The following is a 25,534-nucleotide window of genomic DNA, read 5'->3' as shown; positions in this document are numbered from 1 at the left end:
GAGTGGAGAAAATGTAAGTATACAACAGAATTGACATGCCAACACAGCACAGCGCAGAATGATCAATGAGGTGAGGAAGAATCCTAGAGTGTCAGGCACATGCTAACATTTTTATTGACAAAACTACAATAAGAAAAACATTAAACAAGAATTACGTTCATGGGAGGACACCACGGAGGAAGTCCCTGCTGTCCAAAAAAAACATTGCTGCTCATTTGAAGTTTGTAAAAGAGCACCTGGATGTTCCACTACAGCAGTACTGGCTAAATAATATACTGTGGAGAAAAAAGGCACAGCACACCATCATCAAAACCTCATCCCAACTGTGAAACATGGTGGAGGGGGCATCATGGTTTGGGGCTGCTTTGCTTTGCTGCCTCAGGGTCTGGACGGATTTAACTCCCAAGTTTACCAAGATATTTTACAGGAAAATTTAAGACCATCTGTCCTCCAACTGAAGCTCAACAGAGGACGGATGATGCAACAGAACAACGACCCAAAACATAGAATTAAATCAACAACCGAACGACTTCAACAGAAGAAAATAAATAAATACTCCTTCTGGAGAGTCCTGACCTCCTGAACCCTACTGAGATGCTGCAGCATCATGACCTCAAGAGAGAGATTCACACCAGATATCCCATAATATTATAGCTGAACTGAAACAGTTTAGTGAAGAGGAATGATCCAGAATTCCTCCTGACCGTTCTGCAGGTCTGATCTGCAGATACAGGAAACCATTGGATTGGTTGAGGTTTTTGCTGCCAAAGGAGGATCAACCAGTTATTAAATCCAATGATTCAAATACTTTTATTTACTTTCACTGTGAACAACTGTTTTTTTGTGTGGTATTTGTTTAAGCAGACTGTGTTTGTCAACTGTTATGACTTATTATATATATGCAGAAAGCCAAGTAATCCCAAAGGGTTCACGTGCTTTTTCTTGTAATTGTATGTAGTAAAATGTTGATATGATCTTGTAAATAGTTTTGACGTGCGTACACATAGTTTCAGTTTCCATTCTGAAAGCTACAGAACCTGTTTATCAGCTCTTTAAAAAGAAACTGACTTTCCTTATTGTAAGTTATTTCTGATAGACAGTCTGGCACTCGGATTGGACATTGGCGATCTCAGGTAAGCTTTGATTTATGTATGATGGTATACACAAAAAAATTGTCCAAAAAAAATGATAGTTATTGTGATAGATCTAACAATATATATTAACATATATTAACATAACATATAAATATTTTGATGGTTAAAAGTCAGGGGGTGGTAAATAATTTCCTAAATGGGCCACATGACAACCTGTGATCTTATATGATTTTATGAGATGTTATTGAAGTATTATATATTTAATATATATTAATATATTAAAAGTATATGTTACATTTAGACAAATAGAATGTGAAGCAGGCCCAGTGAAAATACCAACATTATATCATTATTTAACACTTGAGAACAAAATGTTCATGTGTTTTCAGTAAAGACCAGCTTTAAATTTCCTCAATACAAAAGATTATGACCTCTTGATTTATACTTTAATCACCTCATTTTCAGTTTTTCACTACTTTTTCATGAGCCTATACTCTACACTGGTAATTTAGCTGGTTTAACCAGTTCTTAATAAGTATAATATATGTTGATTTTTTGTTGCTTTTGCTGGTCAGTTACTTTGGTTATGATGGTCAATAAGCTTGTTAACCCAGTTTAGTTAAGCTGATGAAGCTGGTAGATCAGCTAAACCAGTAAACTCAAATAAAGACACGTGCTATATTGGTGAAAAGCAAAGCAGTTCAACCAGTTTAACCAGATGGAGCTGAGTGGATTATTTTTAAGTAGGTCTTAACCCTGAATCAAACCTAACCCTAAGCTATATATATAAATAAATAAACTAAAACAATAAAAAAGAGTACTTCAGTTTCTGAATCAGTTTCTCTGGTTTTGCTATTTATAGGTTTATGTTTGAGTAAAATGAACATTGTTGTTTTTTTCTATAAACTACAGACAACATTTCTCCCAAATTACAAATAAAAATATTCTCATTTAGAGCATTTATTTACAGAAAATGAGAAATGTCTGAAATAACAAAAAAGATGCAGAGCTTTCAGACCTCAAATAATGTAAAGAAAACAAGTTCATATTCATAAAATTTTAAGGGTTTAGAAATCAAATTCACTGAATTTTTCATGCATCTTGGCATCATGTTCTCCTCCACCAGTCTTACACACTGCTTTTGGATAACTTTATGCTGCTTTACTCCTGGTGCAAAAATTCAAGCAGTTCAGTTTGGTGGTTTGATGGTTTGTGATCATCCATCTTCCTCTTGATTATATTCCAGAGGTTTTCAATTTGGTAAAATCAAAGAAACTCATCATTTTTAATGGTCTCTTATTTACCATATAAATAACATAATATCTAGCTCACCAGATATTTTTTTGAAGTGTACATGCACATTATGTTTATTGAACCCTTTAATTGACATAATAGTGAAAATAATACCAATATCAATAAAATATCTATTGATCTCCCCTTTTTTTACTAAGTAAAATTTAATAATTATACTCTTACATTCTTTAGACAGACAGACAAACAACTTTACATGGAGGGACATAATAAAGTGTAATTAAACTGAATTATGATCTTTTTTTAAACAACTTTAGAATGTCAGTTGCATTTATTAACATGGTGCATTTATTTTCTGTAATAAAGAGATCGTTTATAACCAAAGTTATGAGTATAAACTGACTGTGTTTATACAGTCACTGGATCTGAAACGCTCTCGGTAATAAACGCACAATTTTTCCCCCGCCTGTTTTCCGGTCAAACTCCACCCATATTCCGCCTGGCCCCGCCTCTCCCTTGCTGTGATTGGCCACTGCAGGCAGTCTGCTTCAGCAGCCTTGGCGATAAACGCTATCCAATGGCAGCGCAGGAGGGGCGGGGCTCTGCCTGACTGCGGGTGGGGATTACAAGTCGCACCGCATCTCCGGAACACGTGACGTCTGCGTGTAAAAAAAATAAAAAATAAATAAATAAAGGAAACGCGGACATGTCTGAACACAGACCGCGCTCGTGACCCGCTCCAATGAATAACAACACGTCGGACGCAGCGCGAGAGAGGTAATGATAATAATAAATATAATAATAAAAAATGACATTATTCTTAATAATGCAAAATTAATATTTTACAATAACACTTAAAATAAATAATGGAATGATGGATAAACCGGATGTGATGCTACCTGCCAGGCGGAATTCTGAGGCTCGCGCTGGGATGCAGGACGAGCTCGCGACCGCGGCGGCCAACGGAGACACCGCGCGCACCAGGGAGCTGCTGGACAACGGAGCTGACGTCAACGGAACCAACAGGTTCGGGAGAACACCTATACAGGTACCAATGATATTCTTGATGATGATGATGATGATGCACTCTTAAAGTTCTTCACAGGTTCTTTAGTAAAGTTTTCATAAAGGAACATGACAACCAAAGGTGTGAAAGTATCTCCATTCATTACTCTGTAGGTAGAAATATAGATATTAGAGTTTAATAAAATACTTCTGCAGAAGTTAAAGTATCAGCTCAAGCTTTTTACTCTTTAAGTAAAAGTGTAAAAGTACTGGTATTAAAACTACTTAAAGTATAAAAGTAAAAGTAGCCTAATGTAAGAGAAAAAAGCCATTAAGAACAAAAGCTTAGGTCACGCCCACAGAGTCATAATGAGTATAATGTTAAAACATTAAAATGTTAATGTTGATAATATAATTTGGGATTTTGCACTAGGCTGTTCTCTAGTGTTTCAGCTGCATATATGCTGATTGTAAATGAATGTATTTTAGTAGAATATAAATATATTAAAGAAGTTTAGTTGAGCTGGAGTTTATCTGGAGTTCTCTTGAGTCTCTGCAGGATCATCTTCATACTAGACTACATACGTCTGCTATGTTCTTGCTGGAGTGTGTGTGTGTGTGGGGGGGGGGGATCACAGTATAAACCAATAGGGAGTTAGAATGCTATATGTTTATACTTCTCTACATCCAATCACAATCAGATTCACTTCAAGTAGACTATTTTTTTAAAGTAAGGAGGAGAAAGTTCAGATAATTGTGTGAAAATGTAAAAATAATTACTCCAGTGAAGCAGAGATAACCTACATTTATGCTGTGGTAAGGATGCATTCCATCAGTTAATGTTAATGATCAAACTTATTTAACCTTTTACTAGGCAGGTTTTGCGTGGTTGTGCTGAGCTCTGCATCTACAATTACAATAATCATTTTAGGCAGAGGTGCCCCCCAAAAATAATTTGCATTAAATGTGCCTAATTAAAAAAGAAATTGGTTCATTTAATCGATCAATTTAAATTTTAGGAAATTACTGAACCAGTTGTAAAACATCTCAACACAAAGTGCCTTCTGATTTCTGACTTGACAAAAAAACAACTAAAAAACACAACAAAAAAAAATAACAACTACAAGCAGACAAAAAAACTAAAACCACAATTCTTTGTCTGAATACATTTTTTTTTTCATCTATGAGGGAAAAAAAACTTTCTGTAGGAGGCATTTTGGTAAATCTTTACATGCTGGTACAATTAAACACCAAATAGGGGTTCCACTATATATTTATCATTGCCTTAATTATTACTTATTTATTAGAGAAATCTCCTGTTCTCTAGACTTAGATTAAAATTACATAAACACACAGTCGTGTGCAAAAGTTAGAACACTCCGTTTACATGTTATTGGTGTTCTGTTGTAGTGAATAAATTATCAGCAAAAACAGCAAAAAGCACAAGTTTCACAATTTTACATTTATTTATTTATATTATATATACTAAAGCCCGCGCGCTGCTTCAGTTCTATAATTTTTTTAAGTATTGTTATACAGTGAATAGCAAATGAAAATGAAACTTACACACTCATCACCGTCACACACAGGCGCGCAAATAATAAAACGCTTCTTTATAAACGCTGCTGGTGGAGTTCAGTGTGTGTGTGTGTGTGTGTGTGTTGTCACTGAAGCATAATAGTTTAAGATAATAAAATGAAGGAAGTTTCTGGAAAGCCGTTGCGCGGTGTGTAGATGCGTTTTTGAGATACGCGTTAACGAATGCGGGTAGATAAGTGAATAACACCATATAGAGTACACTTAAATACGACATTGTCACGCACAAACTAAGATATTTAAGATATTACAATTTATTCTAATGGTTTATAGAGTTAATTACAGGTAGATACTCTCACTGATCACTGACTTTGTTTATTTGGGCTTAGTATTCTAATGTTATATAGGGTTAATTACAGGTAGACACTTACTGAACACTGACTTTATTAATGTTTATTTGGGTTTAGTATTCTAATGTTGTATAGAGTTAATTACAGGTAGATACTCTCACTGATTATATTAATGTTTATTTGTATTTAGTATTCTAATGTTATATATAGTTAATTACAGATAGACACTCTCACTGAACACTGACTTTAATCATGTTTAATTGGGTTTAGTATTCTAATGTTATATAGAGTTAATTACAGATAGACACTTTCACTGATCACTGACTTTATAAATGTTTATTTGGGTTTAGTATTTTAATGTTATATAGAGTTAATTACAAGTAGACACTCTCAATGATCACTGATTTTATGTTTATTTGGGTTTATTCTAATGTTTTTTTTTTTAACATTATTTTTGAATATAGATTTTCTAAGCACCTTTATGATTTTCCTTTAACCATCTATGTATGTATGTATGTATGTATGTATGTATTATTATTATTATTATTATTATTATTATTATTATTATTACAGGTGATGATGATGGGCAGTACGCCGGTCGCGCGCTTGCTGCTGTCTCGCGGAGCGGACCCGAACGTGCCGGATTTGGATACGGGCGCGACCCCTCTGCACGACGCGGCCCGCGCGGGCTTTTCGGACACGGTGAGCGCGCTGCTGGAGTTTAACGCTAATCCGGAGCTTAAAGACGCGCAACACAAAACACCTGCGGAGACCGCGCTGGAGCACGGGCACGAGCGCATAGCAGAGTGCCTCAACAAGATTACATCATATACACAACAGCCAAACAACCCATAATAATTTTTATTATAAATAGTAATAATAATAATATTCAATCCTACAACTTTATTTACTATAACAATACACACAATTACTTTACTTTGTACTAGTTTATACATATTATGCAATATTATACATATAAGTAAGATTTACTACATGTACTATATACAGTATTGTAATAGAGTACCAGTACTGTAGTATACTCTTGTAGTTATGCTACTTTGACACAAAGTAAAAACTTACGTCCAGTAATTGTGTTTATGTAACATTTAATTTATGTGGCTTTATGTAACTTTGAAAAAGTAAAACAACAATGTCATTTTAATCATGCATAAAAGTATTTTTAGGATTCTTTACAGAACCTTTTTTAAGTAGTAAAGATGAAAAAACCTTAATGGTGAACTATATTTTATTTGATTTGTTTTACTAAAAAAAACTGGGTTTGTAAAATTAAGTTAATTTCGCTAAATTTCGTTTAAAAGTTAAAGAGAGGAAAACGTTTCCTGAGTGATGGATGAATCGGATGAATGAACGTTGTGCACTGCTCTGCTCACATTTTATTGATTATTGTATTTAAAAAAAATAAATTTAAATTCACATTTAAAGAGCAGATCATGAAACCGTGGCTTCATCCATTCATTCAGCACTTTCATCATTTTGATAAAATAAAAACATAGTTAGTTTCAGTTGAATATTATTATTATTGTTTTTTGTTTTTGCATTAATGTATGATATTCGTCTACATTTAAAGCTTGAGTTTATTTATGTGGAGTTTAATGTGTTTCTGCACTTTAATTAATCAGTTAGTAATAAAATACAGGAGTTTACTGCAATATAAACCTCTATATGAACCCTGTAAAGTGGATTATTACTGCTCGCGCTTTTCTCAGTGGATTATTATTTATGAACTGTTGATGTGAACTGCACTGACTGGGAGAAATTATTCGACTCTCTGTGAGTCGCTGAGATTTGGTTTACTGATTTTAATTATTTCTGCTGATTTGATGTTAATGTAATTTAGTGTAATATTTAAACAGCCCAGCCTCGCTTTGTGTGTGGAGAATGTTTTTTTATGGCGAATTAAAGTCTTATCTAAAACCGAGTTGTCATTTATTGTCTTTTTTGATTTGTTTTATTAATGATAAATATAATCGCTTCCTTAATTGTAACGAATGTGTTATTATTTTTATTTGTATTGGTAGCAGTAACAGCAGTAGTAGTTTTAGTAATGTCAGTGTTGTAGTATTGTGTATTTTAAAATGTTTATACATTCCAAAGTTTCATTTGTAAGCCGTGTCTGATTAGTTAAACAGTTACTTAAATTTCATCACGGTCAGATTAGAGTTTTAAACCAGTTTTACACATTTTAATAAGTAAATCTAAGTAAGTTTCGATTTAAACATACTGAGAGAAAAAAATCGAAATATTTAATGTTCAATATTAATAAAAATATCCTGTGTGTAAACCGTGGCACAGTTATGTACTGTACAAAAATCCATCTTAAAGTTTTGACCATATATCTGATCGAGCAAAAGGCCCTAAAAACTGAGCAGCAATACATTTTCAGTCAGCAAAAAACAAAACGCATAGTAAGATGAGTAGTGATTTTGTGTACCTATATATAATGCATATATTACTTACCCATATCCATATATTAGAAATTATATTTGCTGTATTAAATACAGCACTGTATTGATTATATCTGCAGCACTTATTTAAGTGTATAATAAGGAAGTTTGATGTTGTGTTGCGAAATTAAACGGGGAAAGAAATTAAAGCGGGTGAAATAGCGGTAAACGGTTCTGAGCGCGCGCGCAAACTCTATTCAGCTCTATTGTTCGTTACCGCGAGCTCGAGACTCTTAAACACTCTGATATAGCGTTGTAATAAGCATTATTATTACAATTATTTTTATTTATATAAATCTGGTGATCAGTATTTATCAGGGAATTTAGAGCGCATTTTCTGCTTCTGGTCCAAATCTAAGTAGGAAAGTTCAAATTTCTTCAGTAAAAGACCATATATAAGCACAATATTCCACAATAGAATTTACCCATACTTATAACCATCTCTATACAAAGAGACCATGCTGTTCTACTACACCATGTAAGATATTTTTTACAAGCACCAGGATCTACAGAGGAACATATCTGTATTTTTTCTTCAAAATTCACATTGCAAAGAGCCATTTTCCATTCAACTCATTACAGAAAAACTGAACATATCATATTTAGCCCCACTTTTTCACTACACAGTTACATACTTGTGGGTTCATAGGACACCAAAAGCATCCTGAAATAAATTTTGCTATAAGTAAAGTAAGTTGGCTAATACTTGAATTACGAGTTCAGACGGCTAAAGAAATAGCAAGATCTACCTTAAGATTGGTCAAAAATAGCACTCTATAAAAACTATTTGCTGACTCAACTTAACTTAGTCTTCTTTTTGCTTTGACCCAGTTCGTTTGTAAAGTTTATTTAACGTAACTAAGTTTTGTTCACACAACAACCTGGAAGTTTATTCAACTAAGTATGTCAAGTTTAGTGGATTTACATCTACGGATTTTTTTTTTTTTTTTTTTCAAATTTCACAACAATGCAGTTCTCTTAAAGTGGCTAGATTTTTCAACAAACTTTACTAAGCTTCATTGCTCCATCTATCCATGCATCCATCCATCCATCCATCCATCCATCCATCCATCCATCCATCCATCCTTCCATCCAAACCAGCCTGTTGAAAAAATACTCTGGGACTAGAAATACATTTTGGTTTGGTATGAACTTTTTAATTATCAATTCACAATAATAATCAGACAAGAATTATTAAAAAAAAAACAAGAATCCAGAAACATAGTTCGCTATGCTTCTGGATTCTTGTCGAGCCAGTATCAGATGGTAGTGGTTGCTGTGTTCTGCTCACGCAACTTATAATGTGATTTATTGTGTGTGATTGTGCTTAGGTAAGTGTGTTGTTGCCATAGTTAAAGGAAGTGAGCTTAGATTAAGGAGGGATTCTGTGTGTTCATAGGTTATTTTTTGGTAGGTCTGTTACTTGGCAGTTGAGGCAATGGACCATGAACATAGTGTTAGGCTGTGCTTCTGGATTCTTGTCGAGCCAGTATCAGATTGTGGTGGTTTTGCTATTGTTGTTAGTTGAGTGAGTAGTAGATCCTGGCTGAGCCCTATGCATAACCCCAGCTGTTAGGTGCAGGATTTGTCAATTTCCTGTATTATATTACTTACTAGAGGAAGGATTTATAGTCTTAAGCACTGATTGATAATTGAAGCTGAGTAACTATGATGAATCACATTCAATAATCCATATCCACAGTGTAGAATAACCAGCTAACCAGCATCAGTTACTCACAACATTAAACACTTAAATCTGAACATGGCCAGCAGGAGCTAAAGTTGTAAAGTTTGTTAAACAGCAGTTAACTGGCATGAGCATAGGCATGCAAGAGCTAAATTGTACTAAATTAACCATTATTATTTAAAATGATGTCCTACCTGCAGGAGATGCGTGAGTATCATCCCACTGTCTCTTCTTTTTTCTGTTTTCCACCTGGAATCTTGATGTTTTTGAGACCATGTCCAAACCCAGGTTTCTGCCAAACATAAGACTGGAGAGGCTGCCCAGGGGATTCTCTTATTTCACCAGGGAATATGTTACTTTTGAATTGTTTATATCTTTTTATTTTAATAATTTTGTATTTTTATTATCTAATTTTATGTTTTACCTTTGAGCCCTTTTATTTTATTTATTTTATTCATTTCATCCTTTCATTTGTTTTATTACTGCTTTCACTTTTGGCCTTTTACATTTTCATTTCATTAATTGTTTATTGCCTTTTATTTTTTTAAATATATTTTGTACTTATTATTATTATTATTTTAGTTTCATCATTTACTTGTTTCTAATTGTGGTTAGTTTAGTCCTTTATTTATTTAATAGTGTTTATATTTTATTATTCTATGTATTAATCACTTTGTTTTATTGCTCTACATTTAAGCCTGTCTGCATATCCTTTTATTTTTAATTATTTAATTTTTTTCTTAATTAAATCTTACACTGTTTGCTTGTTTTATAATTTAAACTTGATTTTCAGTCCCTGTGTATTTACTGAGTGCAAATAAAGGTTGATTGTTTGATCTATTAACATGCTTTACATATTTTTATTTTAAATATGTCCCTATTATGATTACTATTATTACACTAAAAAAAAATAATGGCTCAACTTAACTCAGTCAAATCATCAAATTTGCTTTGATTCATTTAAGTTGTATTTTTTTTTTACTTTAAAAGTTGTTCAGTTTATTCAACTAGTCAAAGCTAGATGATAACTTGAGTTTTGTTCACATAATCGTTAAATTAACTTTTTAAAGCTTTTTCAAGTTTGTGGGTTAAAGAATTTAGTGTATTAAAAAAACATATTTAGTAAATTTTTAAAGAAATGCCAATATTGACAGTATTATACTTACAACCTAAAACCCTGAGTAATGCCTGGTAGTCAACACATATATCACACTAATGCACTACTAGGGTCAGGTAGCTTTGGGCAACAGACAACGCAAAGATGGTGAGTAAAGGAGAAGCCACACCCAATATGCAAATATATGGTACCAGGAGCCTATGAGAACAGCTGTATGATTCAGCACTGTAGAAAGAGCATGGATTGGTTTGGTTCTCTGAACTCATTTTATTGAGTTGTTCGGGCCGGTAAGTTCACTCGACTTAATAATATTAGTTCTCCTGACTAAAACACAATCACTTTCTTCAGTGTATAGTTATTTTCCAAAAGCCAAAAAGATTTTTGAGCCCTCTGAGCACTGTGCACAGTGCATGATCTGCATGGGGGGATCTTGGACCCTAGGGGTAGGACGCAATAAGAGTTTCAAGTGAGTGCCCACTCAGCATCAGACCAAGCAAAAACAACTCAAAATAATTAAGTAAAATTTTATTTTGCTCTTAAATGACACATTTGGGCAGGTCACCCCTACGAATCCTGAAAACTTAACATTACAATAAGCAAACAACAAAACAATACAAACAGGTTTGGTCTGTGCTGATGGCCTTCACTGGAGCAGCACATGTCGGCTCAGACAAGGAAAAAGGTGCAGCCCAGCTGGACTCTCAGACAAAGAGGTTTTTCAAATCTCCCGCCAGTAGATCCAGCCAATAGAATGTAAGCATGGGCGGAGCAACAAACAGCCAATTGCCAACAGAGCAGCCAATCACCAAAGCAGCAGACCTGAAAACAGAAAAAGAAACAGATCTCCAAAACTAACAGGCTCATATGCTGGTAAGAGAGGCAAATCCCAAACCCCATATAAATACACTGTAAACCCGAACAGTATTGTTAACTAATAAACTTTATTTGTGTAACAATCAAATCTTGTTATTTAGGTAACCCAGCATTAAGGTTTTGAGCTGTCTGAACGTTTCGTTATGTTTTAATTTGAAATTAGTACACTTTTTTGAGTAATGATTGTCAATAACATTATAATTTATGAGTATACGACGTTACGCATTTCCTGACGTCACCAACCACGACTGGTGTCCCAGATTCACTCTTCACGGTGCTTGAAGATGGCGGCGCGTTAGCGGGCGAGAGCCGAAATAAGTTCTCGAGCTAAACGGGTAAGTAGCTGTTTTTTTATACGGAAATTAAGAAAACACACCGTTTGGGCGTCTTTAGTTTTTCCAAACTTGAATATATGACTGTATCAGCTTGGTAAAAGTGGCATTAGTTGTAAGCTAACGAAGCTAGCACTATATATCGTTCCTGAAATAGTTAAGCTAGGTTAGCTAGCTAGCTAGGTCTCGCCAGTCAGTCGTCAACAAAAATACGTTTACTTCCCTGAAACTTCTCACCCCTGCTTCTATTAGCCGTTAAGTGTTTTAATGTTAACCTAACTATGTAAAATTGGCTTCCTTCCTTATCGTTAAGTGCCCTGGTTATAGCATGATAGTTATTTAGCTAACGCTAGCTAGCTAGCGCCTTAGTTGGCGCGGTTTAGCTGCAGCGGCTAATTCGAGAACGAAAAACGTTGCCATTTTTTGTTAAAACTCGACCTGATCATGAAATCATGCAAGAGTTTACAACCAATGCAAGCAGCACCACCGTCTACAAACGTCAGATAGTTACAAAACGCACAGACGGTCTACGAGCGCTAGGCCCGCTAAGAACCACGGTGTTTCCTGCACCGCTGGCCGAAAGAGAGGTACTCCTAAGCGGTTCGCGTTGAGACCGAGTCACGGTAAGAAAATTGTTCGCGCTAAGCTAATTCAGTATTTTTTTTTTTACAATTTAGATAAAATGTATGTCATTATTCTTAACGGGATATAAAATGGTTGATATGTGAATGAGTTTTTAGTTATATCGCACAGCCCTACTATGTAACTTAGTTAATGCACAACGATATGAACGATTGGCAACGAAAATTAATAAAATGCTTGTTTTTAAGCAAATCAGCGCGCTAAAACAAGTTAGAAACAAATACAAAACTTTACATTTCTTTGTTTTTAGTTCGTAACGTTAGGTGTGGAGAATTTCTGTTTGAAGACCCAATTCAGTTTTCACAACAGGAAATTCTGCATTTCTGTACTTGCTTGTTCAATTTAACATGAACATTATCATCCCTTTACTAGGATTTTGTAATTAAATAAAATATCAGCATCAAATTATTTTTTTTAAACCTCTAAATTAGATTTTATTTCATCAATGTTTTTTTTTTCTTCTGCAGGATTGTGTGCCAACAGTTTCCTTCAGTGTCATCTAAGGTACGTTTTGAATTTTGAAAAATATTTCTAAAATATCTTGCGTTTGTTTTTACACACATTTTTACACACATTTATATTTCTAGGTCAGATTGTTCAATGGCGTTGTTCGATGGCGTGGAACTGCAAGTTGTGTTTTGTATCCTTAGATACCAGGGCAAAATTATTAATGCACTATCGTTTGCAACATAGTCATTATTCAAGAATTAGCCCTTTGCCGTGTCTTTATGCCGATTGTATTTGCACTTTTCATTCATTTACTGCATTGAAAGCTCATTTGTCACGGTCTCATAAGAATGTGGGCAGATTAGAAACAGAAGAAGCAGCACATGTATTTTTCTCATGCCACATGTGTACCTGTAAGCAGCCCTTTTCTGAAGAAGCACTGTTTGGTCATTTGAGAAGTCACTTGCGAAAACATGAGATGGTACCATGCCCATTCAAGAACTGTAATTACCGCACAAATGTGTATTCTTCATTTAACGCCCACAAAAGTAGAAAACACATGGGTAGTTCAGACTATGATGATAGTGTGGTGTCAGCTGAGAGTGGTAGTGCTCCAGCAACATCCTCTGCTGACTGTGACGAAGGACCTACTCAGTGTGAGAGCTCAGGCTCCTTAGACCTTCTTGAGGTTGAAAGTCAATGTGATGCTGGTAATTTGAGAGCAGAGTTGCAACGCAACTTGGCATCATTGTTTCTAAAGATGCAAACTGTTCTCCATGTATCCAACATGGCAACTCAGGAAATAATAGAGCATTTATCTCAGATATTTGCACTGTCCCAGCCCCTCATCAAGAAGACTATTAGTGATGTCTTGCAAAGTTTTGACGTTCCTGTTACTGAAGCATCTATTGAACAGGTAGTCAGTGCTGTTATGGACAGTAACATTTTGACCAGTTCAACAGCTGAAGGCCAAGACTTATCTTCGGCCAAGAGACGAAAGACTTACGTTGAGAAAAATTTCCCAGTAGTTGTGCCTACGCAGTATGTGCTAGAGCCAGGACACACAGTTGTGCATGTTTCAATCCTTGAAATGATTCAGGAAACGTTCAGACATACAGACATTCTGGACAAAGTAAAAGAGACAACAACATCACCAAAGGGACATTATGTGAGTCACCAAGATGGGTCCTATTTTAAAGACAATGAGCTGTTGTCTTTTTCAGAGGATTTAACACTGCCTCTCATCTTGTACACTGATGACCTTGAAATAGCAAACCCACTTGGCACTTCAAGGAAAATCCACAAGTTAAGTGCAGTGTACTGGGTACTTGCTGATCTGCCTGTTAAATACAGGTCATCCTTGCATGTGATTCAGCTAGCAACTTTGTGTAAAGTTTCTGACATTCAGAAATTTGGCTATGAGAGAGTACTTGCTCCTCTGTTAAAAGACCTTTGTACTCTAGAAGAAGACGGTGTATTCATTGAGTCCATTGGTAAGGCAGTTCGGGGGACTGTCATGTGTGTAGTGTCTGACAATCTAGCTGCACATTCTCTAGCAGGCTTTACAAAGTCCTTCAGGGCAAAATATTTTTGCAGATTTTGCAAAGCTACTCAAGATCAAATGCACACTTGTGAAGTTGGAAGTGCGGAATTTTGTCTGAGGACAAAAGCCAGCCACGATTTCGATGTGCATGCTGTGACGCATGGGGAAAGTCAGGATCAGTGTGGGGTTCAAGGAGATTGTGTTCTCAACCAGAGACTGAAACATTTTCATACAGTCACTGGTTTTCCACCTGATGTTCTACATGATCTTCTTGAGGGCATTGTGCCCGTAGAACTTGCCCTGTGTATAGGGGAGATGATCCGTTGCAAATACTTTACTCATGAGTATTTAAACAAAAGGATTCTGTCTTTTCCATACCAGCACACAGATAATGTTGACAAACCAAAGCCTATCCCAAAAACATTCACTGTAAAGAACACAATAGGCGGCAATGGTCATGAAAATTCCACGTTGCTTAGACTGCTCCCTTTGATTATTGGTGATAAAATTCCAGAAGGAGATGGAGCATGGGCAGTTCTCATGGATTTGAAAGAGATAGTTGAGTTGGGGCTATCCTTGACATTTACAGAGGAAACAATTCAGTATTTGCAGACAAAGATACAGGACCATAGACGGATGCTGCTGGAGGTTTTTCCTCGTTTCTCACTCCGCCCTAAACATCACTACCTTGAGCATTACCCTGATCTCATACGCTGTTTTGGGCCAGTTGTCCAGCTGTGGACAATGAGATTCGAGGGCAAACATCGCTTTTTCAAGCGGGTTGTTCAGGACACACAGAACTTTAAGAATGTGCTAAATACATTAGCAACCAGGCATCAACACATGGTAGCATACCATCTCAGTGCCCCGTCATTCTTTAAGCCACACCAGCAGACATCTAAGGTCTCATCTGTGATGGTGTCGATGCTTCCTGATATTGCAAAGGCATACATTGTACAAAAAACAGGCAGCAGCATGATTTACAGCACATCAAGGGTCAACATTGATGGAACTGATTATGATGTGGGAATGTTTGTGTCAGTGGGACAGGTGGGAGAACTGCCTCTGTTCTGCAAAATTGAACAGATATTTCTTGTTAACACTGAGGTTGTTTTTCTTTGCCAAAAACACACATCACACTACATTGAACACCTGCGGTCATATGAACTTTTCCCAGGGAGTTTGACAGTTCACACAGTATCGCAGCTCAATGACCAACTACCTCTCTCTGCCTACAACACACAAGGAAGACTACTCATTACACCGAAACGATACATTTTAGTGTAGATCACATTATACAACATGTATTCCTGTATGTATATTTCACGAATTACACAGGATGATGGCAGTTTGAAGAGACATCCTTATACAGTGGCGTTAAAAAGTATTTGCCCCACTTACATATTTCTTTTCTTTTTGCGTTTTTGTCATACTTACATGTTTCAGATTATCAAACAAACTTTAATATCCAACAAATATAACCTGAGTAAATATAAAAAACAGTTTGTTTGATAATCTGAAACATTGTAAGTATAACAAAAACGCAAAAACTAAAATCTGTAAGGGGGCAAATACTTTTTCACGCCACTGTATACCAATCATTATGACCATTTTTTCAGCGCCACTGATCATATAGGACCATTTGTAGATCTCTAATCACAGGTTGTAGTCCTTCTATTGATCTGCATACTTTATTATCCTGCTTTCACTCTGTTCTTCAATGATTAGGACCCCAGAGATATGAGTGGATCAGACGGCACAGTGCTGTCACTGCTGGACTGAATAGTTTACAATGTCATATATGCTTAGTGGAGCTCCAAAGATGTGTAATGGGTATAGAAACAAGGTGGTGTTCATATTAGTCTAGTCAGTGTATAATTTGCTTTAATCAAAATGCATGTATCTTTTTATTGTGTGTTGAAACAGAACATTGGCACTGAGATGGCTACTCCACAAAAAATTGTACTCCGTGTACATATTGCCACAGACGTTGCCATGAAGCTCACTCTAAATGAGCGTCCAAAGTCAGTTGAAGAACTGAAGAGCATAATGAAAGAGAAGTTCAAGCCAAAACTGAATAGTGACTTCGACCTTCAGTATGAGGATCCTGACTTTGATGGACAACTTAGTGTCCTTGTGGACATGGAAGAATTGCCAGAAAAGGGTACATTGAAAGTAGTGAGAGCGGAATGTGATGAAAGTTCAACTGCAAGTTCTGATACAGACATACTTCCACATGCACCTTTGACCCTGCGTCAGAAGAGCTGGCCTGATTCTTTTCCTGTGCCAACTTTTTCTTTTGAAGTTGAACACGTACTTGAAGAAGGAAACAGGTCTGGAAAGCCACTGATATTATCAAGAGCCCAAAAGCACAACATCCTGGAAAAAATGGCTGAAACGATGCACAGCTTCAAACCTTACCCAAATGACAAGGAAGTGGGGAAGGCAGCTGAAGCTCTAGTTACCGTACATCCGTGCCTCAGAGAGCTTGGAAGTGACACTGGTTGGTATGGATGGAAAGTTAGTTTGAAATTTAAGATGGGGAATTTTCGTTCAAAGCTGGCCAGGTCTGGATGTGCAGAAGTGTCTGTCAATGTGGGAAAGAGGAGCAAGAATAATCCTGACAGTGATCACCCCCATTCCAGTATTAAACGAGCCCGGCTTTCTGAGGTTAACTTTCTGCCCAACTTTCCCAAGGGAGAGAACCAAGATACTCTGAAAGACGTACGACTTCAAATCGTACAAGAACTTGAAAAGGCAGAGAGAAACCAGGTATTGATTGCAAAACTAATGCAGACGTCCTTTGCTCTTCGTCGGCAAGATATTGTGAAGGAAGATCTACCGGTGAAGGATATTTTGACGAGCTGGCCAGCCCTACGAATGGAGTCACAGGTAATAACTGTACTAAATTTAGTGTGGCCATACTCAATTATTATTATTTTTTACACAAAATCTCACCCAAACTCTGTTTAATTGTGTTTAAATGTTATAACCTTTCTTGCAGCACACAATAACTATAGCTAATATATTCCTTTTTTCAGCCAAGTTATGTCTACACTATATAACTTAAGTCATCAGGGTGTTGTGCCATTCACACTACACGACTGATGACATAGGTTCATGCATTATAATATTTTAACAGTGAGAAATTGCAGACTCATCTGGCTGCTCTCTAGAAACACTTTTTATTAACCAAAGAGTGTTTTGTCTGTAATCAACAGAAAAGGTCAGTGACTGAAAACTTGACCAAAATTTTGTAGTGTGCTAGTAGTTAGGTGCCTGACACATGTCTTATAGAATACTTACGTATTTGTGTCCCTGCAGGTGTTTGCGGAATTCCACCGCATAACCAACGTGAATTTGAGGAACCAGTTCTACTCGGAATTGGACCGTTGCACACCACGACTGATCGCCTTGTTGAGGCAGAAGGCACTACACACCGGCAAGATGGCATTGGCGCTACGCAAGCTACTTGAGACTTATGATCGCCAGGTATGTTTGGGATGTATCTTGCAAACAGCACTTTATTGATCACTTTTTGTGAAGACTTTTCACAGTATTGCAGAGCAAAGCCATCTAACAAATCAGTACACCATTATCAGTAGGGGTGTAACGGATTATCACGTATCTCACGGATCGGATCATGGCTATTTGTTTTATACTCTTAATAACCTTTTTTATTTTTTGTAATTGTTAATATCTAATGTATAATTATTTTTATATCTGAAAAATTGTACAGTAAAAAAGGTAGCATCTGATTGGCTGCAGTTGAGAATGATTTATACATTAATCCACTAATCCCTTGTGGTTTTGCTCTGGCCTGAAACATTACATACTTGAGTACCTGCCTGCGTGTGTGTAACGCTCCTCACACTCCGCTGTCAGTCACGCAACATTACGCCGGTTGTTTGGGCCGCAGCAGATAAATAATTATTGAATAATTATTTGACTTTTTTTGCCCTCTTCATGTTCATAAAGTTCTGGCTCAATGAGTGTACTGAAGTATGCACAAGGGGATTCCCCAGTGCGGCTCAAACACTTTCACCAGTTTGATCTTTTGACATGCTTGGCTGATGCTGCTTTAAACGTATTACTGCGGCCATATGGTCTGTAGCTGTGCTGTAGTGTAGTGCTTTGGCACGTACAGGTGCTGGTCATAAAATTAGAAAATCATTGAAAAGTTACCATATTCCAGTAATTCAGTTCAAAATGTGTAACTCATATTGTATAGATGTATTAAACACAGAGTGATCTATTTTACGAGTTTATTTATTTTATTGTTGATGATTTTGGCTTACAGCTAATGAAAACCCAAAATCAGCGTCTTAATGCACATTTTCATTTTTTCCTTAAACATCTCGGATGTTAGCAAATTTTTTTAAGCACATATTTAAATAATTGTTAGGGAAGGCTTATCCTGGATTTAAGTGCTGGGATAGTGACTGGAATGGTCTCTCATATTTTGTCTCACAGAAGTAATTAACCCTGTCTAACAAAAATATTCATCCTTATTTCTGTTTAAAGGACAGTGCTGAATGTGTCAATCAATTTGTTAGTTAATAATGTTGACCGTTCCTAAGAGTTGGCTTGAAAAGCTATGAATTCATAATTATGTAATCATTTTAAAAATAATCATCTTAATATTTGTAAAGTTAATACAAAAATGTGGAATAATATGGATCTGAACCACTGTACTACCCAATTAAATTAAGAGGATAAGTGATGTATAGATATGATTTTGTTAAAACAGACTGTACTTAATGAACTATTTATTTTGATTTGTCAATCAAGGAGGAAAATGATGTCAACACAAGACGCACTTTGTTCCTTCGTGCACTTCCTATTTACCTGCGTGAGGATGCCTCAGAGTTCTTCAAGACTTACAATGTAAGCAGTGTCACAAGTATATATCAATTAAGACTTATTCAGTTTAGTCAACACGTTATAAAGTAAACAAGCTTAAATGTGTCTTCCAGGATTTCATGTAATTGTGAGAATTGTGTTAGGATAGACTTGCAAAAATACCATATTGTGTGGGGATAAAACATGTCTACTACTTCAGTGAATATTTTATAAATCTGGTCAAGTTATTTTAAAAAAACGACTGCAGGAGTCACACAGCATTAATAAAAACATCAACCTTGGTGCAGGTTTCAGGTGTCAAAAAAAACTTAGTTTTAAATTCATCTTGGGCAGTTAGATTGCAAGTGGACAGTATAGACACATGAACATTTACACTTGTTTATCATGTGTGAATAAGGGATCTAGCTGACCTGTTGTCTTATAAATTCTTGAATGCCTCTGTCACTTAAAATGATCCTAAAAAGGGCAACATGCATGGTTCTGTCAGTCAGGCTTTTGCTGAATTGTTTAAAAACTGTTTCACGAACCAATATCAATGTACATACTAATAACTCCTAATATACAATGCACCACGACTGGTCTACAATGAAACTGTATACAAGTCTGATTTGAGCAATAATAACCCTACAATTTATCATTTGACACCTGTCTATTGCATGTGTTTTGCAGCATGAAGAAGAGCCAGACATCGCCGACACTCCTGTCGCCCTTTTCACCACTGGTGAAAACTACTTCAGCTCTGACAGCTTCTTCCTTGTAGTTGAGGGAGAAGTTGTTGTGAGGGATCTTCCCAGGTTGCCTGATGCATTCATTGTGTCCTTTGGCTTGATCTATGCTTTTAATTTACAATACCCAAAGAAACTCATCCACATGTTCACATTTGTCCAGAAAGTACTGATGTTGCTGGATGATGGAAAACCACTAAAGCCATGTGTGCTCAATCTGAAAAATGAGTTGTTGAGAAACTGAAGCAACCAACCATTTTAATTGCTGTTTTTTTTTTTTTCAATTATTATTATTATTATTATATATATTTTTACAGGGACATATTTAATTATAGAAGTGGACCCGTCATGATAACAATTTTTTACTGGACAATATATCACCCCAAAAATGATTGATAAACAATATTAGGGTCATTATATAAGTTGCAGAAAATTATGTTAATGTTGTAGTAATAATAATAATAATAATATTAATAATAACTAATACTACTACTAATAAAAAAAACTTGAAGTTGATATATGGGTTGATTGGCAGTAACAGTAACTTCTTGCTAAGAAAAGTATAATGGGTGTTAAGGAGTTTAGAAAAATAATTGAGGCATTATTGAACAGTAAATCAATAATGTTATTGTGACGGGATATTTAAACTCTTAACAATTATAGCCTTTATAATGGCAGCCCTTTTTTTTCTTCTCTCTGAATTGTGTAATTTCCTTTAATTTAGACAGCTTGTTTGTGTTATACCTTTGGATTGGTAGCCTGTAAGTGTGGTTTCTATTGGAATTGGGACTTGTATGGCAGCCTTTTGAAATGGTAGCCTGTGCTATAATGTTATAATTGCCTTTGTAATGGCAGTCTGTTTTATAATGTTATTGCCTTTGAAATGGCAGTCTGTTTTATAATGTCATAATTGCCTTTGAAATGGCAGCCTGTTTTCTAATGTTATAATTGCCTTTGAAATGGCAGCCTGTTTTCTAATGTTATAATTGCCTTTGAAATGGCAGTCTGTTTTATAATGTCATATTTGCCTTTGACATGCCAGCCTGTGCTATGTTATATTGCCTTTAAAATGGCAGCCTGTTGTATGTTACATTGCCTTTGAAATGTTGTTGAAGGACTGAACCAAGCAACCATTCTGATTGCTTAAATGCTTTTTTCCCCCATTATTGTTATTATATATATATATATTTTACAATTAAATATTTAATTATAGAAGTGGACCCGTCATTATGACATTTTTTTTACTGGACAATAAGAAAATTATCTTAATATTATAGTAATAATAATAATAATAACTAATACTATTACTACTAATAATAATAATAATACTTAAAGTTGATATATGGGTTGATTGGCAGTAACAGTAACTTCTTGCTTACAAAAGTATAATGGGTGTTATGCAGTTTAGAAAAACAATTGAGGCATTATTGAACAGTAATTCAAAGTTATTGTGACGGGATATTTCAACTCTAACAATTATTGCCTTTATAATGGCAGCCTTTTTTGTTCTTCTCTCTAAATTGTGTAAATTGTGTAATAGGCAGCTTGTTTGTGTTATACCTTTGAAATGGCAGCCTGTTGTATGTAATATTGCCTTTGAAATGGCTTTTTTGTTATTGCCATCAGTAGGCAGTCTGTTTAAATTGTACAGCCGTTGAAATGGCAGAGTTTTATAGTTTTAATAAATAACTTATTTTGAAATGTGTGTAATTTCATGGTTTTTTAATTACTCAGTTGATTTTTGTTAAGTAACTGGTTGAAATAATGTTGACTAGGATTAGCTAAGAGTTTGGTGCACTTTAATCTTTTGAGTAGATTTTGCTAAAAGAAATAAGTTGCTTAAAATCATATATTTTGTGTTCAGATTAAGTTGGGGACAATATATGTTTATGTAATTATTACTAAAACCAATGTAGTATATAGTACTTGAGAAAAATGATTTTGTAAATGAAAAATATAAGTTCAGAAAAATCTTAATTTAAAATCTATATGTATATATATTTATTAAGTTAATTGTACTCAAAAAATATATAACATGAATTTAAAATTTATTAGGTAATCAGTTACAACAAAAGTTTTGAGTTTATTGAACTTATCGGGTTTTACAGTGTACAGGGTGTGGTGTTCTGTCCTACTGGGTAGTGGTGCTTAAACAAACATATTTGTACAATCTAAATAAAATATTGTAGAAATTAGAGGGAAATCTAACTTGTGCCTTGATGATAAAAAAAACAGTAAACACATTTCAGAGGCAGAGCAGTTTATTAAAGCAGCAAAATATAAGAATCATTCAGATTTTTAAATAAGAGCATCTTGCAATCAGTAACAACCAGCATCATCAATATCAACAATCAGCATCATCAATATCAACAACCAGCATCATCAATATCAACAATCAGCATCATCAATAATTCAGAGATTTGACTATTAATAAGAGACGTCGGAGTGTTTAACAGTTTATTAGAGCTGCAAAAATATAAGAATTGATTACACAGATATTGATATAAGAGCATCCTGTCATCAATAACAATCAGCATCATTAATATTAACAATCAGCATCATCAAAATCAAATAGTAGCATCATCAATAATATAGAGATTTGACTATTAATAAGATACTGTTAGTTAACTCACATGGCAACTTGTGGCCCGTGGTTGAAATTTAAAATGTATTTTATTAAAAATAAAACCGGTAAGAAGTGAATTAGTTGTAAGAGTAGAGTGTAAACTGGTAAAGCAGCTCATATAGATTTGAGATCATGCAGAAGTTTATATAGTATATTAAATCTGAATAATCTTTATATAACATTTATACAGCAGTGTTTGGGAGAAAAAAGTGGCCCAAATCTGATTTTCTCACCAAATTACGCTGCTTTCTTTTTTTTCCAGGCTGTTCCTTTAATCTGATGTATTTTCTCTGTATTAATCCGTCTCCGTATCTCTGCTGAAGATCTGTAAACAGTTTGAGGAGCTCAAACAGCAGAGAGGATCATCCGCCCGAATCAACCATCAACATGCAGCAAGACGCACCACAGCGCTTTAAACGTCAGAATGCTTTACTTATATATTTACCAAAAAAAGAGTTGCATTCATAAGTTATAAACCGACAGTAGGGGTAGGCATGTAACAGATACAGGGGCTTGCAAAAGTATTCATACCCCTTGAACTTTTCCACATTTTGTTACCTTACAAACACAAACTTAATGTATTTTATTGAGATTTTAAGTGAAAGACAAACACAAACACTTGTGGTTCTTTAAACAGATTTTTTAGAGGAACACTCCAAACAGAGGACTATGAGAATCACCGGCAAGATGGTGCAGCACAAGAGACCAAATAAACTCACAAATCTGAGGGTTTTTAAGAGTGTATCTCTCTCTCTCCTGCAAAAGCCTAATTGTTAAATAATTCTGGGGTGAAGAAAGTAATACAGTTTAGATTACACTCATAACAGGACACATGATCTGGGTATAGTGGAAATGTATTTATATTGATGATTTTTCAGGATTTTTCAGGATGTATTTTTCAGATAAGTTTTGTCCCAATAAAGAAATACACAATTACTGCTGTGTTTGTTTGTTTGTAAGTTTTAATAGTTTTGAAATTTGAATTTTTTACATTTTGCTTGTTTTGTCTTTTTCCTGTCACTATGCTTGTATTATGCAATATCACATCTGAGAAAGTGAGTATGGGCAATTAAATAAGAGAAATTTATGAAGCATGTTACATGATGTTTTTCAAATGTTTATCAGAATAAATTGGGTACGTTCACATTACCAGCCATGTTTTCGTTGCTCAAATCTGATTTTTTGCTCAGATCAGATTTGTGTATCTTGTCGGTTCACATTCAGTGTAAATGTAAGTGATCTGTATCTGTGTGTAATGTGAACACAGAATCTGTTCCTGAATCGTCTCACATGCTGCACATTGATACCTGTATAAACGCCTCCTTCTTCACCAACAACAAAAACCCTCATATTAGAGAGAGGAGAGACTCGTAGCTTTATAAAGGGAAATGGATGAGTTAGCAGCTCATATGTGGAGCATCTTTTGCTGGAGTGGAGAAACAGGAAACAGCTGCTCTGAAGTTCATGCTCAGGTCCAGGAGGAGAAAAAAGGACAGGCGGTTTGCTTTTGCTGTTTTTTTTTTTGCAGCTATAGCTGCTCAGCTGCACCAAGAGATAGAGTGTGGGTACGAGAGAGAAGCATGTAGCACTAACGCTAATGCGCCAAAAGCAAAAAGACGCATTAATTCAAATTTGATGGTTCACATTCATGTCGCGTGTCTGTGGATCGAGACGTATCTGATTTAGGACCACATATGAAAGTGATTTTTTTTTTTCAAATCTGATTAGAAAAAATTGTGTTTGGCATGTTCACACAGCCATGAAAAAATCTGATTTGAGTCACTTCAGCCTGCTAATGTGAACGGTGCCTAAAATGTACCACTGTGTGAAACTTAAACCTTAAACCACATCTTTCACAGAAGAGCCCAGGCAAGAAAATGACTAATCTGGCAGCAGCTTTCAGAACGGATCGCAGTTTTATCTCTGCGGTCTCTGTGTGGGAGCTTCTCTGATGTTGTGTGAAACTTCACAGTACGAAAGAGAAGATTCAGAGCAGAAGGGTCCAGAGAGGAGGCGGAGCATCTCAGGGTCCAGGAAGTGAGATGGTCCTATAGTGTCGTGTGAAAGACCATCTGCTGAACTCTTGTATTTTGTATATTTTTATTGTGTATTTTTATATAATTAATTTCTTTCAAATTTTCCCAGTATATATTAATTGTTTACTGTAATGATGCTGCTGGAATTTTAATTTCCCTGAGGGAACCCTCCCAAAGACATCAATAATGTTTTATATCTTTTTTATAATATCTTATTATAATTTTTTACTATTATTGCTTGGCTTTAGTTTTGATGGAGACGACCAACAAATCCACATCTGTGTTCAGAACCAAGAACATCATGGTCTGTTTCTCTGCGTCTCGTGTTCAGAAGGTCTGCTGTGATGATGTTGGGTCATCACATTTAATTTCAGATCAGTTTTAACAGGAATTAACATCAAATTCTTAAAATTTTAAATCTAGACAACCGTCACCGAAAGAAATGGTTGGATTTATATGAGCTTTTTGATTTGCATTCACTAAAATACTGATTTTAAAATGAATATTAGGAAAGGGCCAATTTTATGATTTTTATTCATTATTCATTGATTGTTGCAGATTTAAATTTAAATATTTTCTATTACAATTACAGTTAAAGACTCCCAGTGAAACCTGAATAATCCTCAGGATTATAGGCGTAGGTGTTTAATATCAGGTATAATGTAGAGAATTGAGAAAAATGCCTGGCTGTTAAGAGGTTAATAAATGAAAGAGAGTTGAGCAGAAAAAGCAAGAAATATCTAATGTACATAAAAAAGTATGTTACTACAAAGAAACAAAAAAAGAAAGAAAGAAAAAATTTAAAAACACTGCATTTTGTATTTTGTTTGCATTTTTCAGTGCAGTGACAACTTTGTTTCTGATTTGGGGTTGTAAAAGTGATTATTATTAGGATTATTATTAGAATTTTCTTTCATTTATTTCCTTATTCATTTATTTATT

General features: G+C 35.2%; 2 protein-coding genes across 3 annotated transcripts; both read left to right on the top strand.

The window, feature by feature from the left end:
• Positions 1–1,087: 1,087 nt before the first annotated feature.
• cdkn2a/b (cyclin-dependent kinase inhibitor 2A/B (p15, inhibits CDK4)) lies at positions 1,088–7,175 on the top strand. Of its 2 annotated transcripts, none has more exons than XM_022663099.2 (3): positions 1,088–1,133; positions 3,252–3,393; positions 5,810–7,175. In XM_022663099.2, exons 2-3 carry the CDS (start codon positions 3,277–3,279, stop codon positions 6,089–6,091), a joined length of 399 nt encoding a protein of 132 aa, XP_022518820.2. In that variant the 5' UTR covers positions 1,088–1,133; positions 3,252–3,276; the 3' UTR covers positions 6,092–7,175. The 2 variants fall into 2 exon arrangements, with proteins under 2 accessions (XP_022518820.2, XP_022518819.2); XM_022663098.2 differs by lacking the exon at positions 1,088–1,133 and adding an exon at positions 1,352–3,122.
• Positions 7,176–12,782: 5,607 nt separating this feature from the next.
• Positions 12,783–20,187, top strand: LOC103028742 (sterile alpha motif domain-containing protein 3). The gene is made up of 5 exons (XM_049481349.1): positions 12,783–12,856; positions 16,269–17,234; positions 17,667–17,834; positions 19,134–19,229; positions 19,875–20,187. The coding sequence occupies exons 2-5, from the start codon at positions 16,284–16,286 to the stop codon at positions 20,172–20,174; spliced, it is 1,515 nt and encodes a 504-aa protein (XP_049337306.1). The 5' UTR covers positions 12,783–12,856; positions 16,269–16,283; the 3' UTR covers positions 20,175–20,187.
• Positions 20,188–25,534: the final 5,347 nt, after the last annotated feature.

Source organism: Astyanax mexicanus, chromosome 7 (assembly GCF_023375975.1).
Source record: "Astyanax mexicanus isolate ESR-SI-001 chromosome 7, AstMex3_surface, whole genome shotgun sequence".
NCBI lineage: Eukaryota > Metazoa > Chordata > Actinopteri > Characiformes > Acestrorhamphidae > Astyanax > Astyanax mexicanus.
This window is presented reverse-complemented; position numbering and strand designations above follow the sequence as displayed.